The sequence below is a fragment of the Perissodus microlepis genome, chromosome 22 (assembly GCF_051167445.1).
Source record: "Perissodus microlepis isolate ML-2025 ecotype Zambia chromosome 22, ASM5116744v1, whole genome shotgun sequence".
Classification (NCBI taxonomy): domain Eukaryota; kingdom Metazoa; phylum Chordata; class Actinopteri; order Cichliformes; family Cichlidae; genus Perissodus; species Perissodus microlepis.
The window spans coordinates 16,018,258-16,041,405 of NC_140481.1; the positions used below are offsets into that span (position 1 = coordinate 16,018,258).

The 23,148-nt window shown below is 43.5% G+C and overlaps 3 protein-coding genes across 3 annotated transcripts; 1 reads left to right on the top strand and 2 right to left on the bottom strand.

Moving 5' to 3' along the window:
* Positions 1–84: 84 nt before the first annotated feature.
* gpr3 (G protein-coupled receptor 3) lies at positions 85–3,072 on the top strand. The gene is made up of 2 exons (XM_084918735.1): positions 85–345; positions 1,424–3,072. Exon 2 carries the CDS (start codon positions 1,454–1,456, stop codon positions 2,447–2,449), a length of 996 nt encoding a protein of 331 aa, XP_084774861.1. The 5' UTR covers positions 85–345; positions 1,424–1,453; the 3' UTR covers positions 2,450–3,072.
* Positions 3,073–3,493: 421 nt separating this feature from the next.
* On the bottom strand, positions 3,494–12,999 carry wasf2 (WASP family member 2). Its single transcript, XM_084918733.1, has 9 exons — positions 12,866–12,999; positions 11,572–11,737; positions 11,219–11,353; positions 10,928–11,081; positions 9,650–9,767; positions 9,386–9,507; positions 8,194–8,349; positions 7,432–7,901; positions 3,494–4,962 (listed from the first exon to the last, which is right to left on the bottom strand). Exons 2-9 carry the CDS (start codon positions 11,702–11,704, stop codon positions 4,802–4,804), a joined length of 1,449 nt encoding a protein of 482 aa, XP_084774859.1. The 5' UTR covers positions 11,705–11,737; positions 12,866–12,999; the 3' UTR covers positions 3,494–4,801.
* Positions 13,000–14,414: 1,415 nt separating this feature from the next.
* On the bottom strand, positions 14,415–23,120 carry LOC146362803 (putative methyltransferase-like protein 24). Its single transcript, XM_084918734.1, has 5 exons — positions 20,622–23,120; positions 19,639–19,737; positions 17,939–18,075; positions 17,504–17,771; positions 14,415–15,528 (listed from the first exon to the last, which is right to left on the bottom strand). Exons 1-5 carry the CDS (start codon positions 20,943–20,945, stop codon positions 15,223–15,225), a joined length of 1,134 nt encoding a protein of 377 aa, XP_084774860.1. The 5' UTR covers positions 20,946–23,120; the 3' UTR covers positions 14,415–15,222.
* Positions 23,121–23,148: the final 28 nt, after the last annotated feature.

Below are 23,148 nucleotides of genomic sequence, written 5' to 3' on the forward strand. Positions count from 1 at the left end.
CCCCGCATCCCTGGCGCCGTCCCTTGATTGGTCGAGGCTCCCAGTCACTGACGTCAGACAGACTCTTGTGGATGAGCCCGCGCGCAAGAACATTCATTCTGCCTCCAGTGAGCAATCCGGGGAGCTTGAAGAAGGAGAGATGCAAGCGACGCCAGGTGAGAGTTTGGCGCAACTTTGGTGAAGACGGGAGCGCGGAGCTGTGTCTACACGTCGGTATTTAAACCTGCCGTCGAGCCTTACCGTGAACAGCCTCACCTCGGCTCCATCACCTGTGCTGGATATTACAGGAGAAAGAGAGAAAAAAATCAGTGTGACTCCCGCAGAGGACTAACTCGTTTAAATAAGGTGAGAGGAATTTAGTACATGCTTGTTAACGTGTCTCGGTACGTGCATGTGTTGGGGGACACGCTCTACGGTGCAGTGAACCCGCATTTGTATGATACTAAAGGGTCCCCTGCGTCAGGAGGTGGGATATACCTCCTCACTGTGGGAACGGAGAAAGAGCGCGGGGCAGGGGGTAGGGACTCGGTGCCCGAGGAGCGCAGAAATAATGCGCTAATAACGTTCCTGCAGGACGTCCAGTTTGTTTTCATGTGTGGGAGCAGATAACTGATAAGATCCTTACCGCGCAGATTTTCTCATGCATGCATGTTGCACGTAGAATTTATTCGAGGTTCTGCGCCTCTGCTGTGCGGCATCACGAGGAAAACCCAGACTGTGGCTTACATAATAAATCGAGTTTACATATAGCCACGCGCACATATGTCTTAAGCTGTAATCCTATTTTAAAATGATGCCGTTCATTCATTCTTTTCAGTGGGCAGCAAATGAGAGCCCACCTTTTACAGTCACGTGTTAGCCTGGTGATTAATTAAATATTATATATCTATCCCAAATCATTCAAAATACATAGCCTATTGGTTGACTGGAAGTTTCGCTCCTTCCCACAAGACTTCATCTCGTGACGTCCCAAAATACAAACACATAGATTTGGGTAACTGTTAAAAAAAATAAAATTTGAAAAAAGTGATCATTTTTAAAGAAATAAAACCTTATATGGGCTTTCAAGACTACCTTTTTTCTACATAGCTATTGGAAAGTAGTTTTTTGTGTTGTTTTCCCAAAATGGAGCAGGTAATGATATCACAAAGAGCAGGAGAACACAACATCTGAAGGTCTTATAGTGGTAGGATGGTTTCTCAATAGCTCAGCCGTGTTGGATTACAAGATTATAGCACTTGAAGCAGTGCATTAACACATCAAGTGCTCTTCTGCTCTGTGTGATGCTACAGCCTGCATCCTGTGGCTCAAACCACACCAGCTTCTGTTTCTGGAAATGCTGTTCGATGGACATGTGGGAGCTGTGGTAGTGACTCATCTTTCTGATAGTAACGTATTTCTCAATTTTTTCTCTCTCCTTTAGGTTTTATTGGTGTGACTGCTGAACCAAACAATGATCCTGAACGCCACAGACTTGGGCTGGGATTCTGAATCCTCAGGTGCAGAGCCCATCATCCCATCAGACCAACTGGGAAGGTCATCTGCTTATGAACTCCCACCTCTCACAGCGTGGGGCGTGGCCCTCTGTGTTTCAGGGACCCTCATTGCGACTGAGAATGCCATCGTAGTCACCACCATCCTGGCCACCTCGTCTCTTCGTGCCCCTGTCTTCCTGCTGCTTGCCAGCCTTGGTATGGCTGATCTTCTGGCTGGTGTGGCGCTGATTCTGCACTTCCTCTTCATGTTCTGTGTGGAGCCCAGTGATTGGTCAGAACTGCTGACCTCAGGACTACTGGTGACATCACTGACTGCCTCCCTCTGTAGCCTAATGGGTGTTGCCCTGGACAGGTACCTGTCTCTGAGCCACGCCCTCACCTACGGCTCAGGCCAGTCGCGGCGGAGAGCCGCCATCCTCCTGCTGCTGGTCTGGTTGGGTGCATGCATGATTGGGGCGGGGCCAGCAATGGGATGGCACTGTCTTGAAGACCCAAATTCCTGTTCTGTAGCACGACCTCTGACCCGGACATATCTATCGCTGCTGTGTGGGGGCTTCCTAGTGGTTGTAATGGTAACCCTGCAATTGTACGCTGGGATCTGCCGTGTCGCTAGGCGGCATGCCCATGCCATCGCTACCCAAAGGCATTTCCTCCCTTCCAATCAGTCATATGCAAGCAAGCACGGCAGCGGGAGAGGTTTCTCTAGGTTGCTCCTGGTCCTCAGTGTGTTTGTGGGCTGCTGGATGCCCTTCTCCCTCTGGGGGCTGCTGGGAGATGCGTCCAGCCCTCCTCTGTACACCTATGCCACCTTGGTGCCAGCTGCAGGCAGCTCCCTACTAAACCCCATTCTCTACAGTCTGAGACACAAAGACATTCGCAAGGTGCTGCTCCACGCCTGCTGCCCACACAGATACTCGCACAGCACACACATACACTATCCTGTTGATGTGTAAACTGCCAAACTTCAGCAGACTCAACCCAACATAAGATCTATGCCAGACATATCACCGTTTGTGTGCCAAAATACACTCATTGCTGCACTGACTGTCACTTGGATCCAGAACGAGGAGTCTCTGACACATGCATACTCCCACACGCGCAGGCAGCACTTTTCAGAGATAAAAGTGTTTCTACAAATCAGAATGTACTGAGCTGTCCTGGCTGGTGGCCATCTTGGGACAAAAGATACTGTTTGTGCTGTGTACCTCATCCTCAGTCAACTGTAGCTTCACTGGATTCCCAGAAGAAAACAATCACAGAAATACTATAATGTGTATTATACATATATATATATATAAATAAAACAGACTTGATGAGTATCGGCACTTTACAACAGGATTGGAGAGATTATAAATAGAAGCCTTTCACAGTGTAATGACATGTGATCCAAAGCCTGAGTTCATTTACTTGAATGTCTGCAAAGCAACATGTTCTATAATGTTGGGAGTATATTTTGCACATGTTGCTAAAGGCACTTTGAAACATACTGACAGTATGTTCGAGTTGCACAACCATTTTTTTAAAAAAAAAAAGAATATTTTATACTGATGAATAATAAATGATTTTTTTCTACCAAGTGACGTCATCCTTCTTCACTGCTAGCAGGGCTTTTAGTGCTTGTCTCTTTCCATCTCTCACTCTTTAACTCAGACCGCTGCTGCTGTTCCTGTATCTTAAATTATTTCGTGTTCGAAGCAATGGGTGATGTTTTTACCGTCCTGGAGCACCCACTGCATCGTTGAAGCGGCCGTGGCATGAGAATGCGGCGATTATGCAAGAGGTTTCTCTCTCCTCCTATCAGTTTTCTGAAAATTTCTGCAGTCAGTTCTTTTTCACACTCTCTACACACGCGGCACCGAGGGCTATGAAAGGTGTCCAGCAAAGACATAAAGAGGATGAGTCACGGAAAGCCTGAGCAGAGCTTTTTTTTCCTTCTTCAAGGTTTAACCTCTTACTTAAGACATCATAGCGCACACACCAAGAATCTGAACAGTCAGTGAAATTCACTCTCTTTATTGAAAGAACTAATCATTTGGAAATTTAAGGCAGGAGAAGCAGATCTTTGGCTAAGCATGCCGTGTCATGGTGCATTAACACAGACAGACTTAAAAGAAAAGGCACTTAAAAAAAAGTGGTCCACATTAAACAGTCAGTTCATTGGACTCATCATCATAGTTTTGGAGAAAGCTGACAGGAACCTGTATTGCTCACCAAATTAAGGCACAGACACTGAAATTCAGTATAAAAAGGCACTGTGATTAAAGCAACAGATTCTATTTGATCCCCAGAAAATCTCAGAATACAATTGCAGGAAGAAAAACATAAGAAAAGTAAAATACATTAGCCAAAAAAATAACATTAAAAATAAAAATCAAGTTATTAATGTTAATTTCTGCATATGTTAAGTATGGCAAACTTATCCAACACTCCTGGTGTCTGACATCAGCCAATACCTCTCTCCTTATCTCACTGAATAATTAATTACTGAGTTTGTTTATGAGCTACAACCACAAGACAAAGGTTCTCATGAAACCACTTAAAAAACAAAGAAAAAGTGAGAAGACAAAATACAAAATGTAATAAAAACTGTGCTTTGTAGGGATTTAAAGTGATTGAATTAATAATCCATAGATATAAACTTTACATCTGTATCACATAATCTATGAAGAAGCTTGTCTTTCCATCGATACATATAACTACTGTGAACTGAAGCTGTTGCATGCGTGTGTGTGTGTGTGTGTGTGTGTGTGTGTGTGTGTGTGTGTGTGTGTTCGACTTTACTCTCTATTATCTGTTGCCATAATGCATCACAGCCACTAAAAACCAGGCTTTAAGCCCTCAGCAAAGGATACCTGACTGTAACAGACACGCAGAGAGAGGCGGAGGTGATGCATTTAGGCACGCGCTCAGGAGAGACGTGCGTCACATCACATAGCGCTGTTGCATCAATAACAGCCGTGTGTTATCCAATGAGAATTAATGGCAAACTAGGACAAAACCAGACACGCTCGCTCCATTTACAATTCTGACATAAATTATTTTGAATATATACGTGACCGGATCGAGGAATGTGATTTGAAATTGGACACAAGCAAATACAACATGCACACGTCCTCTCACGCAAAAAATACACAGACCTCTGTGCTGTTTGTACTTGAAGGCTGGAATCTGAATGGGAATGCACAGGTGTTTTCTAAGACTGAGGAAGAAAACAAACAAACAACCACACACACACACACACACACACACACACACACAGACAGACACAAACACGCACACGGTAGTGAGAGGAAAAGGGATGGCGATCAATCGGACCAGTCATCGTCCTCTCCGAACTCGGAGGAGTCGTCCTCGCTGTCGCTGCACTCCACGGCGATACGGCGCGACAGGATGGCGGCCACATCGTTGCCAAAGTGATCCCTCTTCTCCTGCTCCCGCTGTTCCTCCACCTTCCGCAGGTTGAAACCTGAAAGCGTGTTAAACGGTTTAAAGGCGTGTTCAACATCTGACTAATCTTTATCCAGCTTAACTCTGTCATTATTTAGGTCATTCATAGAAAAACGTTGTCATCACTGACTATCAGGGTAATCAGGGAGCTGGCAGATAGTAGTCACAAATCATGTATGGCACTTGAAGGAAAGAGTCCACATACTCAATACTTAAAATGCAGTTTTTAAGTATTTAATATCATTCGAGACCACCACACACTGTCTTTTTAAAAGCTGAACGTGTTACCTAAGGTCCTTGACTTAATAAATTACAGCTCAGTGGCATAATTCATTTCCTCCTCTGCCCTCTTCCCTGCTGTGCTGATACAGACACATACTGCTTTCCAGATAATGGTTTGAGGCGAGTGGGAGTTGACTGCAGCGTTAAAGTCTACAACAAACCAACTAAGTTTAAGATAAACAGCTCATAAAGCTCAACAATAACACACGATTAGCATATCATTTTGTATGTATCACAGAATGATGAGAACCGTATGGCTGTGAAGAGGGAGTATCAGTTTGACTGCAGAGCTGGAGGAGTCAAAAGACATCACACTTATTTATGTAAGCCACAACATGTTGTGGAGAAAATACTCACTGCCGAGTGGAGAAAACAAAAAACAAACCCAAAAAAAACAAACAAACAAACCATTCAGGGTTTTGAAGGACTTTTCTTGTCAGCAGCCTTGATTCAAATTAATGGTTAAAACGATCAAAATAAACTTACTAGCCACTTTATTCACCTGCTGTTAATGCAAATGTCTCATTAGCCAATCACATGACCGTAACCAAAAGACATTTACGTGGCACAGTTGTTGATGCCATAGTACTTCAGAAACTGCTGATCTACTGGGATTTCCCCAAACAACCATCTCTAGGGCTTAAAACACTGAAGAAATGTTTCCTGGTCTGAGTTTTGATTTCAGATTGTAGGGTCAGAATGGACGCTGGTGTAATAGTCTGGAGGATATTTTCTTGGCAGACTGTGGGTCCCGTAAGTACCAGCCGATCGTTATACAGCACAGTACTGTTGCTGACCATGTCCATGTTCATGACCAGAGTGTAACACATCATGTCACAAAGCTCAAATCATCTCAAACTGGCTTCTTGAACACGAGTTCACTGTTTGTAGGTCCACGTTTTTTTATGCATGCCACTTTGTTTATACTCCTGCTCAAACGTATCACACTGTTTCACTCACTGACAGCTGGGAGTAAAAATGTGTCAAAAAACAGCGGCAGGCAGCAGGGACCAAATTAAGTAGTAAACATTGCAGGATTCAATTTTTTTTTTTCTTTAATCTGCTTTGTAAATGTTTCGCAAGTAAGGGAATGCACAGACAAAGTAAATGGTGACATGTCAGTGTGCACAAACGCAGAGCAGATATCTTCTTTACTCTTTGGTAGTTCAAGTATTGTGTTAGTGCTTAAATCTTTATCTGAGAAACTAGCACTGATAATCACATTTTAGAACAATAGTGGTGTTAAAAGAAAAGGGTGTGCATATCTCACTGCTAGATGTCAGTGGATTGCAGTCAACTGATATCTATTTTCTCACATTTCCCAATTCAAGTGCATAAATTAAGCTACGGTGGCTGTTGTAGGACAAAAAACAACAACTCTGGAGTGTTTTGTTCAGAGGGAAAAAGTGCTTTTTAAGACTCTTTAACCATGTCAGCTGTTTGAAGATGAGAGGGCTGCATGTCTAATCTCCTGCCAAGAAGTAATTTTGAAAATACCAGGAATAAATAAGCATGTTTTTGCACTTTTTTCTGATTTACAGCCCTGACTTCAATTTAGGAGATGAGGCTTGATGTGAGGAGGAACAGATGATGCTTTATTTAGATGCCACTGCTGTTGTCTCTTCATGTTTTCATTTCTTTGGTGAAGGGGCCCCGTTCTCCGGTGATAAAAGATAAGTCTGATCTTTTATATCTTGATTCTGACACAAATTAAAGTTTGCGACATAAGAACGCCTACGAGTTCTTGAATCCTCTGCTTTTAACGTAGAATGCATCCAGCTGGTCTCTAGCCACATACATAAAACATAACTACTTGAATACCAGCAAAGTAAACTCAAAAAAAATGGCTGACTGTACCTTTAAAAGAGCATTAAATTCAAAACAAAGTTAATTAACGATTTGCTTCGGAGTGCCACGCCTTCCAATTCAACTCTGGTATAATAACATTCTATCTTATCTCTCTCTCTCTTATCCTATGAAGAAAACGTAGGTTTGACTTTATTAAGCTTTTTTTGTTGTTGTTCTGCTGTATAAATGTGTAACTTTATTACAGAATAAAACATTTAAAAACAAAAAAACCCCCAGTAAAACTCTTCATGGTTCGTTATATATGTATGTTTGTTATGTGTTGCATGTTTTATTTGTTTCCCATGTTTGACACTTTGGTCCAGCCCATGAGGCGCGAGGTGTTCCTGCGGTGCATTACCTTGTCGGATGGCCTGCAGCAGGTCGCTGCGAGCGTCACTGACGGGCTCTGGCTGAGGTTTGGGAGCAGAACAGGCTGTTACCCCGCCAGAAGGTGGCGGACGAGGAGCAGAACTTTCGAAAGGTGGTGGAGGAGGACCGGGGGGAGGCGGTGGAGGAGGTGGTGGCGGTGGACCCCCGCCTGCAGGCATAGGTGGTGGAGGAGGGATGGCGGACATAGATGGGGGAGGAGGGGGAGCAGGTGGAGCGGAAGAGGAGAAGAACGGAGGGGGAGAAGGGGGGGTGTCAAAGCCAGAGGGAGGTGGGGGAATCCCAAAACCAGAAGGTGGAGGAGGGGGAGGAGGTGCAGGGGGAGGAGAGAGACTTGGGCGGGAGTTGTTTGGGGAAGAAGCATTGGGGGGAGCTGGGGGAGGGTGGCTTGGACTCAGCATGCTGACACGCTTCTGGGTGGGTGCTCCATCGTTACCATACCTGTAAGTGATGGAGAGGAAGTTGGAGGTATAAAGGATAATATAAACGGCATAATGGAGCCTTCACTTCCCTCCATTAACCTGCAATTTGTGTGCAGCTGCTTCCAGAGCAGCTCCTATTCATTAAAGAATCACAAAGTCAAAGACTATAATCCATTTAGCTTCAGCTCAGAAGGCGCGTATAGGATTTCAGTGCAGCTGTACGTGTGGCTGTACTTTCACTACATGTTTGCACGGGTGGTGGTGTGCTATGAGCATGTGTGGGCTGGTATGTATGATGTTACAGTACTTACGCCATGTCCGGAGGCGGAGGAGGCAATTCATCGGGACCGGGAGGAGGAGGAGGCGAGCCAGGATCATAAGCATAGGAGTTTGTGCTAAGCTCAAGGCTTTCAGAGTTGAAGCCCTCCCCAGAGCCAATACTGCCATTCAGGCCCTCAGAAGAATTCCTTATAAGAAATGAGACATCGCTGTAAGCCCAAAAATAAACCAGACCACAAGTACAAATAACAAATAATAAGAAACACGGACGTGATTAGCATTTGGTGCTCAGGCCGCATCTGTTTATGCACATTTATAACAATTTCATAGACGTGCCAAAGGCATTTTAAAGCAGCAGAAACAGATCGTTACACAAAGTGTTGAGAGAGAATAGCTCGTTCTTCACCTATACAGCTTGTCAGGAAATCGGACTGTTTTTTCTCCTTATCAGGCCTGCTGTGAGGCTGATGAAACACTGCAGGAGCTGAATCAGCAAAACTTCCCATTTTGGTAAAAAGAATATAATCCAAAACGAGGAATTTAGGACTCTTTGATGTTATTGAGTTATAATGGGTACTATTACCTAATTTGTGCACATATATTTGTTGTATTCATTCTTTTAATTATAATATATATTAAAATTAAAAAACAAACATATATACATATGCAAACACACACACACACACACACACACACACACACACACACACACACACACACACACACACACACACACACATATATATAAAAGTATGCAACAATATTAGTACCATCAAGAACAGGGCCCAGTGTGACTCACACATTTGTTTACTGCAATTTTCCAATGACGGCCAGCTCTACACCCAACCCCCCGAGAACATTTTCTGACAGGACATACCATCCAAACCACTGTGTACAGATCCAGTGATAAAAGGGGAAAGAATGAGCAAAATAATGTCTGATCTGTTTTTTTACTTTGTAAAGAGAAACAATAGATTTTTATTGTATTAATTAAATGATTTATAAGATATGCTTGAAATCCACATTAAAGCCTACTGGGTATGTCAGGGCTCAGAGCCACTGCAGCCTTGTGGATGACGCTGGATGAAAATGATTGATGTTTTGTGATGGACTATTGTGAAGATATTATTTTACTATAATTAGACTTTGATGGTTTTTGTTCTTTTGATTCCTGGTCAGTGTTAATGACTGATAAACAAAAAGGAGGCATCTCAGAAAACTTACATCAAGTCAGACTTCGGTACAACAAACTCCTCTCCCATCTTACGCCGTTCCCATTCATCCTTCCTGGTCTTGATCTTTCGAGGATTGAGGGTCCGTTGGTTCAGATGGTCTTTCTTCTCCTTCTGCTCATTAAGGAGACGGTTTAAAAAGTGCAAGATTAGCACTGGATTCGAACAATTTCATGTGATGTGACTAATTGTAGATTGCTTTTACTTGTGTAATGACTCATGTCTTTGTGCGTATGAGGGTGTTTATGAGTCTCACTCTGTGCTTGCGTTTCTCCTTCATGATGTCCTTGGTGTCCTGCAGCATCTTCTCCTTCCACAGGTCAAAGAAGTAGGAGGAATCGGTGTAAAACTTTAGGGCCTCCTTCCCGTCGTCTCTGTAGACAACAATTTACAGACATTAATAATTATTTCTAGGTATCAGTTGCACAATGTGCCATCTTACAAGTATGAAAAAAAAACAGTGTTAGTTAAAAGATGGTTATCTGCCATGTGTGTTAGTCTTAAGACGCCAGTAAACTTCCCCTTTTAAAAGAAAACTTCACTAAAAATACATTAATGTCTTTAGTCACATCCACATCACACCGCACGGATAAATCATTGTCCGTAAAGAATGATCCGAGTCAAATTATCACCACATTTACATTCAAACCAGGAACAGCTCTACACATTACATTTAACATTGCCGGGGTAATTACGCAGAGATCACCCTCTCACTCTCATCTGCCTTCTGATTATTCACACTTCAGATGACATATCGTGCCTTGTAAATGATCTACACTCACAGATATCTTAGCTTGTGACTAAAGACGCTTTACATGCTTCCATCCGTCCCTTTTTTTCCCCCCACTTATCTAGGCTGGAGCCTATCCCAACTACTACACAGCAAAAGGCAGTGTACACCCTGGACAGGTTGCCAATCAGGGCTCCCGCAGAGAGACAACGATTCACAGTCACATTCACACCCACAGTTGATTCGTAATCAACAATTAACATGAAATGCATGTCTTTTGACTGTGGGAGGAAGCCGGAGCAGCTGGAGAGAACCCAGGCAATGGTGCTAACCACGACACCACCATACTGCCCTCTGGGGTTATTTCCCACAGAATATCTTCCCACAATCAATTGATTGGTGGGTTATTTGGCTTGTCAAACAGCTGCCAGTATTAAAACCCCAAAACTGCCTGGACTTAAAGAGGTTACACACTAAAAACAAAACAACAGGGAAAACTATGGCGTCGACACCATAATTCTCTAGGATTTTGTAACGGCGTACTATCCGTTTTCTAGTGTAAAACTGCCATTTGTGTTAGACTGAGCCTCCTTAAATCAAACCTAATACTTCCCAGACACCTCCGAGACCCTCTCCTTGATAAGAAGCACATGTAACAGGGGTAAGCTTAAATAATGCACATTACAAGAATCTCCCATGCATGTGTGTTTCCATATGGGCACATGCGCTTGCACGTGTTCTTGTTATTCACTGCTGGAGCTGCTGCAGTGGATAAATATGAGCTTGGCCTGTGCAGCATCTTACCGGTACACGCTGAGCTGGTTGAGCGGTGGAGGAGGATCGCAGGTCGTGTAAGTGTCTTGTACAGGCATTGGCAGAGACGGCCTGGTGAAGAGCTGCTGGTCCTGGGTCAGACTGCTTTTGAAAGCCTTCTTTGCAGTGATTCCATGCAAAGAAACTGAGAGAAACAGACCGGCAATGTTTTAAACATGTATTGTGTTCATTAGATTCTCTGCAAAGGAGGTTTCAAACCAATACGCTACACTGATACCAGTATAAGTAGTAACGTTAACAGTAAAATGTGCAAGTACATACCCTCCTCTTCTTTGGGGTCCAGCTGGGTGACTTTAACCTGCAGGCGATCCACTCTTTCTCCAAGCGAGCTCACCCTGCCGGCAAATTCTCCAGCCTGAACAAACAGCTCCCCGAACACATCCTCTGCATATTTGCCTGCACGCGTGCACACACACACACACACACACACACGTTTCTCACTTGCACCAATTAAAGGATTTTTCTCACGCATGCATAGCCAATGAAAATTCAGATCTACATAAAAATGCATTAACCTTTTTTTTAAAAACAATAAAAATCCATGTAATACATATTCATCACTGCTCATTAACCATTCATACACACACTGACACCCGAGCATAACAGAAGCTTACTGAGGCTGCCGAGCTGGCGGATGATGTTGGCCAGGCTTATGTTGGTGACACATTCCAGCTCACTGCGGATGTTAGAAGGAATGGGATGGCGACAAATATGCCGCGGTTCTATATTCCTCGTCACCAGAGGCATGGTGGGGTGTGCTGGGGGTAGGGCAGCCCAACCCTGTTGGAAAAGGAGAGGTAGGTCAGGGAAGTGAAAAACATATAAATGTAATCAAATTAATATTAAATTTTTGCACCCAATGAGCACCTATTTTCATTATAACACGACTGTGAACTGGTCCTAACAGTTCACAGACTAATCAAACTGAGGTTAAAACAAAAATATGTTCCTTCCATTCCTAAATAAGTCACATGAGACAGACGCCTACAAAAATACACTGACCCAGACAGAGCTAAAGCAGAAGCAAAACTATGCCTTCGCTCCACCCATCGAACATGCACCACCCACCCGGTTTAGAGTGGACAAATCTAAAATGTCCAAAATAGCAAAGAGCAGAACTAGGTGGATTTGTGATTTTCGCACTGCTTAGAGCAGTGGAAACACATCACGTTATTTTAAACAGATTAGTCAGGGCAGCCGTGTGAGCTCACGCAGTGCAGTAACTCCACAGTGTCCAGACTGAATAAGATAAGCAAACGACAGTTCCTATTAAGGGGTCAGAGATTTGCAGTGACTGCAGACTCTCCCTGCTTTCAACACAGTGCGGCCTTGATTTTGGTTTACTCTCTAAGTACACCCTGTTTTGACTGCTGTTGCCCATTGCAGCTGCCTAATTACAAGTTTTTTTCCTGTTGGTGGTGAATCATGGCATAAATGTTACTGTGTGTAGAAAAGGAAAGAAAAAGAAAGCGGGAAAAATGGAGGGTCGCTACCTTCGTACCTCGGGATGTGTATATTATTACCAAGCTACCTGGAGGATTTAGTGATTAATCGTGAATGAAGGAATGCGTCCATTTCAGGCTTAGAGGCTTGTTCGTCACTGACAGGTCGCCCACTCTGCCTTTGACAAAGTGTTATTAGCTAGCTTTACTGCACTTTTCCCCCCCAACTTTACACCGAGCTCCTAACTTTCTCTGACGTGAGTAAATACGTGGTAAAAAAGACGGGTTACACTTTTTTTGCGCCACTAACTTAACTTAAATGGATTAAATGTAACTTGGGATCTCGGCCTTGTCAGAGCAGGAAGTAACTTCTAGGCGTCTCTCATATCGAAGGAAAAGCCAAACAAACGTACATTTACGCCACTCGCTTAAACAAAATAACACACAACAAAGACATTTCACTTACCGTCAAACCTGGTAACCTTAGGCGTCTCTTTATACAGCCCTACAATTGTTATTGTCTCAAGATTTTTCTTAAGAAATCTTGTTCGGTAGTGTATGCGGGACCGAGCTAAACAGATCGCCCAAGTCCCGGGGTTGCGAACTTCTGATTGGTCGAGCGGCGGAGTTCTTTGAAGCTGATTGGCTGCTGGGCCTGTCACCTGCTATAACCGAGAACAGGATGTGGAAATTGCAACGTAAAAAGCGCAACTCCACCCAAACTAGTGGCAAACATCTGTCCGCAATTTACGTAAGAGAGGGTGGAGGCAGCGGCACATTCCAACGTGCGCTCAAGCGAGTTGGAACGCGTCCGAGGAATGACTGGCATTAGCTTCCATGGATAAAATGTGCTGTGGAGAAAAGCTCATACCGACAAGCAGGTTGTCCAGTAAGCCTCGGTGAGTGTTAAGTGCCTGCTTAACCTCAGCTCAGCCCGAGCAGACTGCAGAGCTTCAAGTTAGCGTGCATCCAGTGAAGACTCAATCACATAGAAGTTGGCGTCACCCCTGTGAGTATGTGGTGAATACATTTGAGACAATGTGGTTATTTTAATGTTGCAATGGGCTTCATCTTGCGGTACAGTGCTCACATTTGTTTTGGCATATAAAGTTAACACTGTTACACCCAGCTGCTTTTGTTTTCCTTCACAGATCAAGTGTCCATACAATGTGGTTGGAGGAAATAGATTATCAAAGTAATTTAATTGTTGCACGCTTGTAGACTTTTTTTTTTCTTTTTACTTTTTTGTGCTGTTTCCCACCATCAAGTCCATGTGAATACAGTACCTAGGTGGATGTGTGCTTATCTCAAATTATTAAACACAACCTTTCGAATACACTCATAGAGACATTAAAGCTTGTCATTTGTAAACAACCGCAGATTCCAAGATCATCAGTACAAACAATTATATGTGAGTACAAGTTATTGAGATGTGTCACCACTTTGCCAAGGCCTGGAAGAAGCCCCGAACTGTCACCCTCAGCGACAGGAAATTGGTTAGGATGTTCAGGAATAATCCAAGAACCACCGAGGCTCAAGCCTACTGCGATCTGGAAACTGCAGAAACACCAGTGTCACTGTCCACAGTGAAGCATCATCACAGACTGAGAAGGTGCTTACCAAGAAAGAAGCCTCTGCTCCAACATCTTCAAGCTCAACTTAAATTTGCAACTGCCCACATGAACAAACCAAATACCTTCAGAAGAAAGGTTTGATGGTTGAGATGGTCAACGGACAAGATAACGTTGTAAGTTGTAAAGAGTAAAGTTGAGGCTCTCAAACCAAACAACACTGTACTTGTACCAGCGGTTACAGATGATGGTGGCAGCGTCATGCTTCGGGCTGTTTGTTGCCAGTGGTACCATCAAATTCTTCAACTTCACCTCAAATCAACAGCTAAACGGTTGAAACGTGGACAATATTGGATGTCTCAACAGGAAAAATCATATCAAACACATAACGTTTTTTGGAATGGATAAAGCTATAATAAATATAGGAAAATATGGATGAATATATAAAAAAAATTGTGAGATAATTATTTTTAATTAAATTCAGTTTTATTTATATAGTGCAACATTGACACAACAGTTGCCTCAAGGTGTTTATCTTCCACAGGACACAAATTATAGGTGCTCTGACACACCTGACCCATTGCATTACAACCAGTCACTAACAGAGTAACCCTTGTTTGGAATTTAATGTGGTGTAAATTCAGGTTTTAAACTGCAACTTGATTGTTTTCCTCTAATACATTATCACAGTATACACACCCAGTTTACGATAAAAGCTCTTCTTCGACGTAAAATTTTATTGCACGTATAAGTAATTAAGGCTTACAGTGATGTACTCAAAGAAGTTAACCTGTTGGATCAGACTCAGGTCAAAGGGTTGGATTCTGGGATTCATTGGTACAAACAAAACAAAACACAGCTTTATGGTACAACTGTAAAATAAAGAATAGCCTGTCAGACAGCCGTTTTGCATTCAGAAATAGTTGGAACATACATACGTCCTTTGTGACACAGTACAATCTATATGAGTTGAAAATAGTTGTTATTATTTGGCCTGTAACTTGGTTAAAACAACAAGCCCTTCTTCTGCTCAATATTTGGATACAATGAAATGCTGTTTTAAACATAAATACAGTTTCTCGTTCAGAGTTGGCTTTACCCTTTAGCTGCAGATTTCTTCATGTCCACTAGAGGGAGTTGTCATGTGAAGAACTGTGTATGCCTGAAATCCCAGGAAAAACAGGAAACTTCACTAGCTGCTTCCCCCTCTTTGGATAATGTGTGTGCAGCTTCATCCAGCAGTGTGTGAGTCTCAGTGTCGTGTGTTTACCCAGCTGAGTGTGTAGGAGCTGTGAGCATTTGCTACTGTCTGTTTAAGGACACTGTGACCCTCTCCTGCAGAGCTGTGAACCAGCTTGAGTCCACAAGCTTGAAGACCTTGAAGGACACTGAACCAATAGCGGAGCACTTCCTCATCCCTTCCGCCCACCTCAAACCCTGCCCACTGCAGGTGCACCTTGACAACAAGATGGTGGACATTCTGTAGAGTTCCTGCCTCGATCCAATTCTGAAAAACGCGCCACTCGCCGCTTAGCAGGTCAGCATACAGGAAGTGAACCTAAGGAGAAAAAAGAACAGAGGAAAGTACGGCTCTGGTCTAGCACCTCCCCACCCTCCCAAGCATATACATAGGAAGCCTAAGTTAGCAAAACACCAGATACAGAACAAAGCAGGCTTTTAGCAACAACAGAAAAGACACTGATTAAGTCAGGAACAGAATTTTGTGTCAGCAGGCAAAAGCACTGTAAAAAAAAAACATATATTAGATTTGCATATCAGCTGATCTGAATTGGGATGGTACTGAAATCAGCTCAGCTTTACTGAGAACAATTCCCAGTACCGTCTATATGTTTAATGGTAGTTTATTAGGATATATTCATGCTATGAGGGGGGCTGTGGCTCAGCAGATAGAACAGGTCTTCTGCCAATCCCTGCATCCCCTAGTCTGCATGTCAAACTGAACCCAGAGTTTCGCCCAATGCATCCGTTGGGTGACCAGGCTTGTAATGAGAAAGTGTTCTGAATGTTCAAAGTATCAGTTCATTTACCATTTTACTGCTTTCCATAGTGGACCTGCTGCTTTGTAATCATACAATCATATACAGTCAAATATTGAAGATCAAATTATTAGAATTATTAGCTGCAGTTCATGGAGAAATCGATTGCAGCTCACTTGCAACTGTTGAAAATACATCCTTACAAGCTAAAAAGTCACAAAATAGAACAATACGTAAAATGTTGAGTCTGTTGCCCTCCCCCTTTAGCATGCAGCAGAAATTAGTACTAGGAATTTTAGCCCACTCTTCTTTGAAGAGTAGTTTTAATTCAGTCACAATGGAGGGGTTTGTAGTTCTTAAGATGCTGTTCTGGGTTCTTTTGTGACCTCCTGGATGAGTTGTTGATGCGCTCTTGGGGTAATTTTGGTAGACCAGCCGATCCTAGGAAGGTTCACCACTGCTCTAAGTTTTCTCCATTTGTGAATAATGACTCTCATCATGGTTCACTGGAGACCCAAAACTTTAGAAATGGCTTTGATATGCGTCAATGACTTTGTTTCTCAGTTGCTTCCTTAGATTGTGAAGTGAACATGTCATGTTCACTTCACTTTGTTAGACAAGCTGTATTTAAGTGATTTTTTGATTCAACGGGTCTGATAGTAATCAGAACTGAGTGTGACGAGTAAAATTGAACTCAGCTTTCACAAAAAATCTGGTTAATCACAGTAGATTTAATTAACAGCACTGTCGGTCATAAATGTTGGAACAACTGAGCCACACAGGTTTAAAAGCTGGCAATGGCAGCCACTTGTGTAGTCTACGTCATGGGCTCTACATACTTGAACCAAATTTGGATCAAACTGGAGGCAATCAGACACTGAAGCAGTCAGAATTGATTTGCTTGTCCAATCAGGGGGAAACAATACATGAAACCTCTAATTAAACACATGAGCAGTGTCCTGAGTTGTCCAAACATCTTGTGCACCACGTTTGATTATTTTTGGATGAAATCTGAATAACAGAAAGTCAAAAGTGTTAACAAATGCAACAAATGTGCACGGTCTGTATCAATCTCCTCTGCGTCATCCACTGAATCCAGACAGCTGTGTTCGAATTTTCCTCGTCCATCTAACAGCGAGAAAGTTTAGCCCCCCCCCCAAAATTTAACCCACTCATTTGATCATTTCTCCACCTATGGTGGCGCTATTGCTTACATGAAGCTATTGTATATTTTAACTCCATGCTGTGGCACTAAGTAGTTATAGATGAACGTATTGGACTGCTTGCTATTCTGTCACCCCGCATATAATCAAACTCCAGGTATGCAGTTCCCTCTTGTGGCTGCAGGAAGCAATTGGGTGATTCATTCACTTAAACTGTTGCCATGGTAGCCAGAGATGGCGCAGAGCCCTGTTGCTATGGGAACATCTGAGTAAAAGAGCTTTCGGGGTATGTTGGGGTGAAAAGACTCTAAGGTATGTTTGTTTGGCACTGTTTCTCTACATTTCAGTGTGTGTGCATGCGTGCGTGTCTTACTGTGTGATGTCCCAGAGCTGCCATGATGTCTGCCAGTGTCTGAGAAACACCACCCGGGTTTCCTCTCCTCTTGTGCGCGCGCTTCTTTGGAGCTCGCCACTCAAGCCACATCTTGTGCTGGCTGACCACGCCTCCATTGCCATGGTTACTAGCCAAACTGTTGCCAAGGTGACCACCAGATGCATTAGAGTTGCTGGGATCAAAACAGTGTATTTCACATCCCAGCCCCGACACAGTCTTCAGAAAGTCTGCATCTCCCCCATCCATGCTAGAGAGACAAAGACAGACATACAAAGACAGGAAGGAAGGCAAAAGCCGTTTGAACATTATTGCATGCATGATTAAATATGCATTGCATTGTTTATTCCAACTGAACCGGTGATAAGAATGCATAGCAGCACGTGCATTGACATAAGGCTCAGACAACTGGCACACCTGAAGGAATATGCGACACACGTTTTGTGTGTAGCTGGAAGGAGCCAGTCCTCAGCACACAGCAGCCAATGGGTTGGCACTGCAGGGCTCTGTGCTGGCTGAGCCCGCCCTGGAGATAAAACCTTGGAGCAGTTCATCTGGGGACAGACAAGAGGAAAGTAGTCACATAAGACGGGCTGGATGGAGGTCTGGAAACAGCGCGACACAGAATTAGCATTCAAATGAGAAGAGGGGAAGCTAAGGAAGGAGAAGTTGTTCAGAAAAGTGGCCAGAATTGTGTAATTTGTGAGAACATTGCAGAGTCATGGCTCGAAATAACTTTGAATAAAACAGAATTGTTTAACGATAAACTCATAATTTGATAGCGGCTGTTTAAAAAGGCCACACGTGAGATGCTTTTATTTGTTGCACTGAATAATTAACGGGGACTGTTTCTGCTTTTTTCTTGTTTTCTGTCACATATGCTGCTCCTACTTTGTGCTCACAATAAGCACGGTGAAAGTTTCAAGTCATGCAGTCAGGGAAAGTTTAAGGTTTCAAACAGCTCTGTTGTAATGTCACCGACTGGCTATCCTTATACGGTCATCTCAAACACTGATGCCCCACCCACCTGCAATTCAAAACACTTTGTGAGGGGCAGCCAATCACAAGAAAGCTGGCTCTAAGGGAGACACAGAAGGTGAACTAACATGCTTCCCTGAAGTCTAGTATGAAATAAATAAGAATTCATATAAGTCTGAGAATAAAAACATGGAGCATTATCAAGCCCCTTTAAATAATACCAAACTAAATCAGCACACTAGGAGCAGTTTTTTAAATTCTTCCATATATAACTTTCCTTCCCACTTCTCCAGCACTTGGTGTTGCGTAAGTTTTTACTCTTGTTTGGGAGTTTCCTGTCTGGAACAAAAAGTCCTTACTGGCTCCAGATATGGTAGATTTCTGCTGGCAGCATATTGACAGTGCCTGACTGATCGTATTACTGCTATGTTAACCCCCCACACTCGACTGCAGTCAAAGAAGTGTAGTAGTCAAAAAAAGTGAAGTTGCTTTTTTTTATTGATTTCTGTTAAGGCTTGGCAAGGTCTAACTCCTGGCTACAAAAATGTGAAGCCCCCACTGAGCTGGAGTGCAGCCTTCAGGGAGTGCGTTATTTATTGGACCAGTGGTTTCCAACCTAAGGGCTGGGACCTCTCCAAGGGGTCAGAAGATAACCCTGGGGGGGGGGGGGGGGGGAACCAGATTTTTAAACAGACAGGAAAGATGAAGAAAACCATCTGCAAATAAAAACCTGATTTTTCTTGTGTGACTTTTCTCGTGAAATATAGCAGACACTTTTTAAAGGGTCACAAGCCAAAAGTTTGTGCATTCGACATTCGATGTGTATTACTGCACATACAAGTCCTTTATAACTTCAAGTTGTATTCATCCTGTTATTTCTCATTGCTTATCTGTAATCTTGTGAAATGTGTGTTATGCTGTAGGCTTACTATAGTCTCATTGTTCTACAGTCCCATAAACAGTTAAAAAATTACCAGACTTCAGGTTGCGTTACATAAAGTAAATGATGTTAGGGAGTTTTGAAATCACTCTCAGACATTTCAAACCCTCTGATTATTTTTGCTCTTTCAGTTTCGGATAACTTTGTGAAGGAAACATTTTTCACTGCAGCATTTTGGATGGTGCTCTGCGCAGCCTACCTGTGGCCTTGTGATATATGAGATGATTCGATTGAGCTCTGCTGTGAAGGATGGCTCGCCTGCTGCCCACGGCTGCACTTCCAATGCTCTGGGTCCCACCTGGGAACATGCATGACGTGTATATTTATATATACTCCAGCGCAAGGAATACCAACACATCCAAGAGAATTCTGAATGTGGTTAAATAATGTATAGGAATGGCAGTAAAGTGTGCGAGCGCCCAGGTAGGAGTGCAGAGGAGCCAGGTCACAGGCACTGACCTCCGTCCTGCTGGTATTTGCCTAAGGCGGTGTAACATACAAACACACGTTTACACACACAACCCCACCATCACCATCAATCTCCACCCCACCTAACTCAGAATGAACCTTTTGGTCACCATGGCAACCTCTGTGGGGAGTGTGTGTGTGTGTGTGTGGGGGGGGGGGGGGGGGGGGGGGGTAGGTGATGATTCACTAGAATGAGTCAGAGTTTAGCCTTGGGCAGATAAAGAGACAGTGAGAGAAGAGCAGAGTGAAAGCGAGAGGGCGAGAGGAGTGAGAGGTGAAGAGGGGACAGATGCACCTACACACAAACACAGATGGAGGCTGTAGCACTCTGCAGCTGAAGGGCAAAGACAGAAAGACGGGAACAGCTGTCATCTCTCTCTGATGTGGGGTCAGCGCTGAGCTGCGCCCCCTGCCCTCACCTGTCCCATCATGCCTGTAATCATGCAGGGAGTCGTGCACAAACTGGCCCAGCATAATAAATGAACTGGATGAGGATGCCACAGCAGCAGCAGCAGGGTGGCAGTCCTGTTGAATCCCAGTGATCCCAGTATCTGTATCCCACTTAGTTCATTTTTTAAATTATTTCTAAACTTCATTCATAAATTTAATATATTGAAAGTTAAAATTAAAAATCCAAGTCATCCCAAAACATTTACACGTGTACTATAATAAAACATTCCACGCATAAACTTATTTCCGTACTTCTTTACGAACCTGGCGCGAGTGCATCTCGTTCTCGTCCTCGTACGCTCGTGCCCCCTCCCCCCTCCTCTGCCCGTCGTCCACCTCTGCCTCCTCCTCAGCCACACCGGGCGTCCCCCGATGCCGTGAGCTCCGCTTCGGTTCAATGCTGATAACGGAAAAGGCGACCCCTCCGTCCCGCTCCTCTAACCCCATCCACACCCGCGCGACTCCAGGTAAAAGTGACCCGACGACGAGGAGCTGGAGCGCGAGGAGAAACGGTGGGATTAAGAGGAGTAGTACTCCCGAGCGGAGGGAGACACCGCAGCGGCCCCTCCACGGCGCACAGGTCCGCATACCTCCACTTCCGCGACGGCTCCGGCGAACATCTCCGGCGCTGTGCCCTGTGATTTAACTTTTTTTTTTTTTTTACCCTTTTTTTTCGGTTTTCCTGGAGGGCAGAGGAAAGTCCCAGCTGAGAACTCCCCTCCTCCACTTTCCTCCGCGACCTCCTCCTTCTCGTTATCCCCAGGGGAAAGTTGCTGATGACGAAGCGCATTCCTCGGTCAGCGGTGGCCTTATTGACACAGTGACCCCCGCTTTATTTAACCTATAACTAACTAGGTTATAATTAACAGGCATGTAGGATTAAAGAAAAACACCATTTCGTTTTTATATTGGGCAAACAGGCCATCTCTACCGTAAAAATAAATGCTTTATTTATCAAAAAAATGACCTAACTACTGATATTCTTCCACCATACTAGTGTGAGTCATATAAATTTATTATTAGGGTATTAAAAAATATTGAATAAATAAATAAAACTCCAGGCTGTCATATTTAAGATGCACAATCACTGCCTGTGGTCTGTACTTTTATTGAAGTTTGGAAAGTTTATACTAGAACTCTAAATGCTCATTTTGCACCACATTAATGTCCTAGGCTACTTGGCATCAGAAATCTTCATATTCTATACATCTATTTATCACAAACCATATTTATCGGTGTGTTAACCCAGTTTTAAGTAATTTTAGGTTCTTTCTTGTATGCTGGAGTATAAATACAAAATGAATGGCATCTGAGTAAAATGATGCAATTATATAAATGTGTTTCCATGATATAGTTTAGGACATTTTCATTAATAAACCCCTAAAGTGTCCACAAATATGCTAAATAATACAAATGGATGGCTTCTAGTGTTACCTCTGCTTAACTTGAGAAATTATTGTACCGATAATGACAGATTATTGTTATTAGATTTGCTTCTGGTGTGGGATGAAATTGGCTGCGATTTTCCCTAAATTAAACACACACAAAAACGAAGCAGTTGCATGTAAATGAAATTGCAGTGTTTTATAGAAATGCCACACAAAAGAAAAGTCTGAAAGAGAGCTGTCGCTCTGCACCATCCCCCTCTCGGTCTGTCATGTAATGTTGTTGACAGTTCGTGCACCCTTCCACCATACAGTGGAATGTCACAGCAAACACATTTCCTCCGGCCATGTCTGAGTCTATTTAGTCAGTCTGTTGACAAACTGTACACAATATGCAGCCAGTAAACTTAGCCCATCTGCTTTCTTTCTCTCTAATTCTCTGTCTGGCATGCACATGCATATACACAAGCTGCAGATGTACAGTATTTGCCGTATAGTAGCAAGTTTCCCTGCGAGGGCATGAAATAGGCATGGGTTCCTTTCCTGTCAGCTCTCTCCCGTACCAGCAGTCTTTGGTTGCTTGCTTTAAAACATTTCCTTATTTGGATGAATTGTGAAACTACAGTTTTGCGCATTTTTTTTGTTTTATTTTAATGGCTTTAAGAACCAATTCAACACCTTTTTCTGATTTCCTCAGTCTGGTTTCGTTCTTTTCCCTCCAACGTATCCTCCCCTGCTCTCTCCCCACCACCTATTCCTCTCCTCCCCTCCCTTTCACTCCCTGTCGAATTGTGTCCTTGAGTGAACTCGCTCGCTCGCACACTCGCTCACAGTCCCAGACAGCCTGGGCAAAGCCCAATACTCAGGGAGGCTCTAAAACACAGCCACACACAAACACACTCACACCTCCCCCCTTAATCCGGCAAAGAAGCTCAATGCTATAGACAAGATTACCAATGGCAAGAACAGAATGTGTATTTAAATATTTTGCACCTCAGATACATACATGATATGTAACAGACAGATATACAATTTATTTTTTTTTTTCATCACAAAAACCACCAAACAACACAAGACCACAGAAAAAAGAAGGGAGAGAGTGAAAGAAAGAATTAGGCCCCGCCAAGACTTTGGTGTCTGGGAAGCTTCACTCCTTTTGACCCCACAGGCACACACACGCACACTCCCATACACGCACATGTAGGCACACGTACACACAAAAACATGCATGTCACACGAACGCAGCCGCTCCGTCTCAAACTCACACACAGAAAACAAGAGTCTCTTTGGGGCCGTTGTGTAATTTCAATGTCTCTTTCCCTTGTAGTTAAAACAGCAAAACACAGGATGTTAAGTCTCCATGCTGCAGTATCCCCAACCCCCCACCCCTCCCTCCCACCCACCCC

Bases quoted from the DNA above. Each gene is read 5' to 3' on its own strand.
- LOC146362803 (XM_084918734.1), bottom strand. From the start codon at position 20,945: ATGCGGACCTGTGCGCCGTGGAGGGGCCGCTGCGGTGTCTCCCTCCGC. The intron at 19,738-20,621 runs GTTCGTAAAGAA...GCATGTTCCCAG, and splicing joins ACGAGATGCACTCGCGCCAG to GTGGGACCCAGAGCATTGGA. The intron at 18,076-19,638 runs GTAGGCTGCGCA...GTCTGTCCCCAG, and splicing joins CATATATCACAAGGCCACAG to ATGAACTGCTCCAAGGTTTT.
- wasf2 (XM_084918733.1), bottom strand. From the start codon at position 11,704: ATGCCTCTGGTGACGAGGAATATAGAACCGCGGCATATTTGTCGCCAT. The intron at 11,082-11,218 runs GTATGTACTTGC...TGTTTCTCTCAG, and splicing joins GGACCCCAAAGAAGAGGAGG to TTTCTTTGCATGGAATCACT. The intron at 9,768-10,927 runs GTAAGATGCTGC...TGTTGTCTACAG, and splicing joins AACCAGCTCAGCGTGTACCG to AGACGACGGGAAGGAGGCCC.
- gpr3 (XM_084918735.1), top strand. From the start codon at position 1,454: ATGATCCTGAACGCCACAGACTTGGGCTGGGATTCTGAATCCTCAGGT.